Genomic DNA, 6,603 nt, shown 5'->3' with positions numbered 1-6,603 from the left:
TTTTTGTGAACATCCTATCAGGATTGAAGCCACTAAGGCAGGATTGAGTTGGTTATCGCAGGAGCAGACAAGAAGCCAGCAAGGAGGGAACAAGAAAAGGGAGCCACATCAGAGAGAAAAGTCAGAAGCCTAAATGTGTGCAAGCCCTAAGTGGGGCCTCATCCACCAGCTTTCACACTGTTTTCTGGGTACAATAAAGTCACTAGGTCACAGAAATAGGACCCAATACATATGATCACTGGCTACAATGAACACATAAGATGTAAGAGTGATGTATGGGACACTAACACCTGGAGGCTCACAGAGCAGTCAGGGGAAGAGCTGGGGCCAGGACTAGAATGTCTAGCAGTAAAGAGAGAAAGCACAAAAGGTTAGAAATTTAGTTTGGAGACAGAACTCATATACCAGCTGAAGTACAGAACACATGTATGGGAGAAGGAAAGCAAGAAAGGATGACATAGGTTTTTGGCCTAATCAACTAGGTGGGCAGTAGGGCCACTGACTCAAAAGCAAAAGACAAAGGGAGATGTAGGGGCCAATAAATGTTTTGGATATGTCAGGTTTGAAATGCCCACAAAACATCTAAGTAGAAATGCTGAATAGGCAGTTGGGCTCCTGGTATCTATCCAGTTTGGGATGCAAGCTTGGGAGACACCAGCAAAGACAGCATCACAGCCACTGAGGATTAAGTCACCCAATTTGATGCAGATGTACTGGGACTATCATTTGGGGTAGCCAAACGTTGCAGAGGTCATCTACTGAAGCTCAACCCAGGTCTTCAGCCAGGATTGTTAGGGCAAGAAGCTCTCTTGTCCTAAGAACAAATCTGCCCTTCTGGGAGCTACACTGGCTCCCTGAGGATGACACATGCTCAGAAATGAAAGCAATACAAAGGACCACGCACTGTGGTGAGCCTGGACCCAGAAGTGCCACGCACCTGCCTCATCTGTATTCACCTAACACAGATAATTAGCACACAAATTCACTAATCCATTTGTACAGAAAATAGTTTTCTTACTACAATGTGATATTACAGCATAAAGCACTACATCATTTGACAGGACGTTCTTTCATAGGTGAGCACCACTGAACAACTCTATAGCTTCCTCCATTGTCCTTATTACAAACAGCTGCTTAATGTCAGGCTAAAGATTAAGTAAAACATTCTTTCAACGACATGCTGAACACTCACTTCAGTTTATTGTAGAAGCTTTTCTGAATGGAGCTCCTTCTTCTGGCAGGAAGCACATTTCATTTGAAAACCTACAAATGGGTCTCGTGCTTATCTGAAATTTGCCCAATATGCTGGCCTCACATCTGTCCAGCAGCCATGGCACCAGATCCACGGACCATGGACAAAACCACATCTGTCCAACAGCGCATTCCCAGAAAAGCTCTACACTCTACAGAAACCCCCATGCTCCCCAGGGAGGGGAACTGTTCCAGGATGGAGGACAGGCTAAAAGAAATTGAACCTGAACTCTTCATCAGGAGTGTCCAGGGTGGCCTTGGCTACCCCTGCTTGGCGAGTCCTGCAGACCCTTCCGCTCTTCCTTCTGGTGGCCTCAGCTACAGGCCGCACCTGGGCTGTGCGGGCTGCTGTGGGGCAGAGGACAGAGTATCAGAACAGAGTAAAAGCAGCTAACATTACCTGTGCCTTAAGACAAATCAACTGATTCACTTCTCAAAGTCTTAGGGTAGGTATTATCATCACACTCCACTTAGAATCACTGAGACATTCACTAACTCTGCTGCTCTGCGTCCCAGGTCCAAGTCTGACATCTGTGTTCCAGAGAGGACCCAGCTCTCTCTCCATGTTTTCCCAGGCCTCCCTGAGTCCATCTCCTCTCTCCACCCCTGCCAGCCCTGTTACTCTAGCTTTCTTCCAGTCACTCCCTAGGTTCTTCCTCCCTACCCCCTGAAATCAACCAGTTTCCAGCTCCTCACCAGTCCTGAGAACCCGAAGGGCCTCTCGCCGCTCGGCTTCCATCTGAGCCCTGTAGTCCCCAAACAAGGAGCGCATCAGCTGCCTCTTCCGGGGCAGAGGGGTTCTTTCGCTACGCAGGGTTCGGATTGCCCCAAGAGCCTGCTCTTCTGCGGATTAAAAATAAATAAATAAATAAATAAATAAATAAGTAAATAAGTAAATAAGTAAATAAGTAAATAAGTAAATAAGTAAATAAGTAAGTAAGTAAATAAATAAATAAATAGGAATCTCCTCTATTCTGACCGCCTATCATCCTACAGGAAAGACAACAATTCCATCCCCTGGCACCACCTGAAGGCCACAGCTTTATCATGGTTCACCTCTCCCCAATTCTACAGAAAGACCCCTCACTCTGTTTCTGACTGGGTCTCTGCATCTTGAGGCCCAGCTCCAGTTGCTCCACGCACCACGCCAGTTCCCGGGCCAGCTGCTCTGCCTGTGATGAAACGGGAAGAGTGGCTGTGAGACCGCACCAGGACAGCGTGGGTTCCAGCCCCATCCCACAGGCACCCCTCCCTCCCACCCTCCGTCCCCATCCCATCCCATCCCACCCCATCCCGGCCTTAACTCAGAAAAACCGAGACTACACACACCCGCCAGCACACTCACACCCGGGATGCAGCGCTGAATTCCACCCGCCCCGACAGAGGCCCGCCCTTGCCTGAGCCTCCGCGCTTAGGGGCGCTTCCTCTGAGCAGGGCTTTTCTGAGACCTTCCCGCCTCCACTAGCCACAGAGGCTCCGTTCCGGGTTTTCTTCTTCTTTTGCTTCTTAGAGGCTGCGTCGCCTTCACCACGTTCGGGGTGCGCCCGGGCGGCGGCGTCACTGCGTGTGGAGTGCCCTAAGCAGAGACGAACTGGATGGGACCTTACGGCGGAAGGGAGCCGGGAAACGACCCGGGGGGCCGGGAAACGACCCGGGGAGCCGGGAAACGACCCAGGCAGCCGCGGGCTGCGGAGCGCGGGCAGTACCTGGGCCTGCGGCCACTGATGTCTCCCGAGCAGGATGTCCTAGGGCCTGGAGAAAGGGGGGCAGCACAAGGGTCATGGGGGGCCGCCAACGGCCCAAGTCCCTGGGACCCCTGCGGTCTCACCGCGCAGCTCACCGCCATGCGCCGCAGTCGCCGCCGGAGACTACGTGGGGCCTGAGGTCCGAGGCCGAAATCCCCCCTGCAGAAACGCGTGTGCGGCGCAGAGTTCCGCTGGGCACAGACGGCGCTGTGGGCGGTGCCTTGGACGCACTGGGGGCGGGGGAGCGCGCGGCGCTTCGGCCGCAGGGAACCTCGGAAAGGTCGGAAGGGGAGCCTCTGGACGGCGCTCTCGTGGCACTTACTACGTTGCAGGCACCACTCTGGGTGAAAGGACAACGCCTGAAGCAAGGGAATGCTCTCAAAGCTCACTTAGTGCGGAGGGAAAAACCGTCGGGCAGAGAAGCGCCGTCAATAGCGGCCCGAAACAGGACGGCGAGCGGTCAGCAAAAACCTCCCAGGAGCAGCCTGTGCCTGGCTGGCGGGACTGGTCGAGTAGCCAAGAAGGAGGCCGGGGAGCTGGGGCCGTGGTGCTAGGCGGGCTCGGAGTTGTGCGAGATCTGGTCATAGACCCCGTAGGATAGCCCGCAGTCCACCTCTATTCTAAACGCAATGGGAAGCCATTGAGAGTCCTTCATCCGAGGAGTGATGTGGTCTTACTCAGATGTGTATTTTAAAGATCACTCTGCTGTCTTGTGACGAAGGCCGGACGGGTTGGGGGCAGGTGAGCTTGGGGATGTGGAGGAGTTTCAGAAACTGAGGGGGGAAAGCCTGCGCACTTGCTGGTGGTCTGGATGTGAACACGGGCGGGGGGGGGGGGGGGCGGTGCAGAGAGGGAGGCCCATCCCACCCCACAGTCTACCTTGCCCTTCTTCGCTTTCTGCCCAGGGCAGTCCTTCCACCTTATGGCACTAGAGACCCAGGTGCCTCCTCCCTGTCTGGGGTCACAGTCGTTAGCAGACCGCCACAACCAAGAGGAACTAGGAACTTCAGGAGAACAGGAGTCGTGAGTGTTGTCTTATGACTCCTGTCAGGGAAATCAGGGTAGAAAGCGTCGTTTCCTGACCCAGTGAATGGGAACCGCTGCCTGCCTGGACTGAGAGGTGTCAAAGGGTAGGAGTTTGGTCATCACAGATATTTATTGCAGCATAACAAGTTGTCACAAAATTTAGCAGATTGTAAACAGTAAACATTATCTCATAGAGTTTCTGAGGATCAGGAATGCAGCAACAGAATAGCTGTGTGGTTCTAACTCAGGATTTCTCATGACCACTCTTGAAAGGAGGAATTTCAAAAACTTTTAGACATATTTTTAAACTACCATAGTCAGGATGTATCTCATACCTGGGAGACTGGAGGTTTTGGCGGTGAGTGGGTTCCAGATCCAAAGGGACTTTTTACTGCCTTGTTTGGCTGTGAATCAGCCTGTGTGATTTGGCCCAGAACTGCTTCTTCCAGAAAGCCTTCTCAGCCCAGACATCTGTGATTGAGCACAATCCTCACAGCAGACTGTCCTCTTCCACAGCCCTATATGCAATCAGCCACCCAGTCCTATCAGTTGATCTCCTAAATGGTCTCCCCACTCCCCCGCCCTGCCCCAGACCATCTCTGCCCTGAACAACCTCTATCCAAGCCTTGCTAATCTCTATACTTCCATTCCCTTTTTGTCTCTTCTGAAGCATCTTGTGGGAGTGAACTTTCTAAAACAAAAACTATATTACTCTCTTGCCTGGAAATCTTCCATTTCCTCCAGCATGAAGTCCAAGCTCCTTAGTTGACATGGACAGCTGTTTGCCTGACCTTCCAGCCAGCACATGCCCTTCAAATCATACAGAGGCAACTTTTTCCAGACCTTACTCTGCTGTGGTCCCACTGAGCCCCCAGCCTTCTGAGCATCTCCTTACAGGCCCCTGCAACCCCTCTGTCCTGCACAGAGACTTCATTTTCCTTCCCTGGCATTACCAACACCTATTCAAACCCCCAAACCCAGAAGGCAGGTCCTTGAAGGACTTCAGAGAGGAAGGCCTAGAGGACCCAGAATTCCATGTCAATAAGTCTCCAAATCTCTCCACCACCTCCCACCTTGACACGGAAAGAGGATTCATAAAAGGAAGCTACCTCTTCCTGACTATCTACACCTCCACAACCACTCTAGAAACCACTCCTAACATTTCACTCTCCATCACCATAGCTACTTCCTATCTCTTGAATAGATAAGTTCCACTGGTCTCCACCAAAACCATATTTCCTCTGTCTACTCCTCTAGCCTCTTTAGAAAATCTATTACAAATTTCATACCTGCAAATATCAATATTCATATGCAGTCAATTATCATCCAAGGTAGTCCTATAAAATATCTGAGAACGCTGAATTTGTGAATACTGAACCATTGCTCCTAGGGGAAATACAGTTGGGTTCCTGGGAACCTCCAGTCACAACATTTTCATCAATCGATTGATACATCACCTTGTATGTTTCTATTTAAAGTCACATTTAATATACATTAACACATATATTTAGTATATGTTGTTGATTTATTAACATTGAAGTCATGGTCATGGTATAACTAGTACCTGAATGAAGTATTTTCTCCATAAGGCACAGCACACCTTAGGAACACTAGACAACACTTCAGCACTATGCTTCAGGGCCATTTTAAACAGTAAAATCCCCACCAAAAAGCACAAGAATACAAAAAGTGTACCATTGAATATACTATGAAAAGGACATTGATTTACAGTATGAGAGCAGAGTGTCACCTGTTCAGCCTAAGCTGGGAACATGTGATTTTCATTACTCTGTGCATGTCCATGAATACCGTGAAAGTGTGAGTATTGGTTTTGAGGGTTACAAGTAGATTTTAGCAACCAGGTGAATTTGCAAATATGGAATCAGAGTAATGAAGACTAACTATAAGCATATTTGAAGTTAAAAATCATAAAAATGCATCTACCTACCACCCAGTTGCAGAAACAGACATTACCAATCTTTCAGGACTCCTGTGTTCTTATGTAACGTAAATATGTATCTCTAAACAACATTGTTTGCCTGCTTTGAACTTTGCATACATTAAATCACCCTATATGTGTTCTTGAGCTTGTTTTTCTCAATAAGTTTGTGAGGGTTACACATGTTGCTGTGTACAGACAGCTGTAGTTCACTGATGATAATACTCCGCCGAATAAGGAAACCCAACAATAAACATTTGAGCTTCTTACACTGTTTTGCTATTATAAACAATGCACTAGGAATATTCTTGTATGTATCCTGTGTTCAAAAATTTATTGGGGCACCTAGGTGGCTCAGTTGGTTAAGCATCCTACTTTAGCTCAGGTTGTGATCTCACGAGTTGTGGGTCTGAGCCCCATATGGGGCTCTCTGCTGTCAGCACAGAGTCTGCTTTGGATCCTCTGTCCCCCTCTCTTTCTGCGCCTCCCTGCACATGCATGCTCTCTCTCCCTCTCTCTCTAAAATAAATTAATTTAGGGGCGCCTGGATGGCTCAGTTGGTTAAGCGTCCGACTTCGGCTCAGGTCATGATCTCGCGGTCCGTGAGTTCGAGCCCCGCATCAGGCTCTGTGCTGACAGCTC

General features: G+C 49.5%; 2 protein-coding genes across 3 annotated transcripts in view; one reads left to right on the top strand and one right to left on the bottom strand.

Moving 5' to 3' along the window:
* Nucleotides 1-1,178: 1,178 nt before the first annotated feature.
* CF2H8orf33 (chromosome F2 C8orf33 homolog) lies at nucleotides 1,179-3,383 on the bottom strand. Its single transcript, XM_006943479.4, has 6 exons — nucleotides 3,092-3,383; nucleotides 2,958-3,003; nucleotides 2,649-2,827; nucleotides 2,339-2,423; nucleotides 1,948-2,094; nucleotides 1,179-1,599 (listed from the first exon to the last, which is right to left on the bottom strand). The coding sequence occupies exons 1-6, from the start codon at nucleotides 3,095-3,097 to the stop codon at nucleotides 1,460-1,462; spliced, it is 603 nt and encodes a 200-aa protein (XP_006943541.1). The 5' UTR covers nucleotides 3,098-3,383; the 3' UTR covers nucleotides 1,179-1,459.
* The window catches only part of LOC101098926 (zinc finger protein 252-like), a 25,960-nt gene continuing 22,736 nt past the window's right edge, over nucleotides 3,380-6,603 (top strand). For both annotated transcript variants that reach the window (XM_019823289.2, XM_019823287.2), the window contains exon 1: nucleotides 3,380-3,737. The gene's annotated coding sequence lies outside the window, so the exon portion shown is untranslated. The remainder of the gene's footprint in view (nucleotides 3,738-6,603) is intronic.

The sequence above is a fragment of the Felis catus genome, chromosome F2, assembly GCF_018350175.1.
Source record: "Felis catus isolate Fca126 chromosome F2, F.catus_Fca126_mat1.0, whole genome shotgun sequence".
NCBI classification, from domain to species: domain Eukaryota; kingdom Metazoa; phylum Chordata; class Mammalia; order Carnivora; family Felidae; genus Felis; species Felis catus.
This window is presented reverse-complemented; position numbering and strand designations above follow the sequence as displayed.

Excerpts from the sequence above, each read along its gene's own strand:
- CF2H8orf33 (XM_006943479.4), bottom strand. Across the intron at positions 2,424-2,648 it reads CCCTAAGCGCGGAGGCTCAG|GCAGAGCAGCTGGCCCGGGA; the intron begins GCAAGGGCGGGC and ends GTTTCATCACAG. Across the intron at positions 2,095-2,338 it reads GAGACCCAGTCAGAAACAGA|AAGAGCAGGCTCTTGGGGCA; the intron begins GTGAGGGGTCTT and ends TTTAATCCGCAG.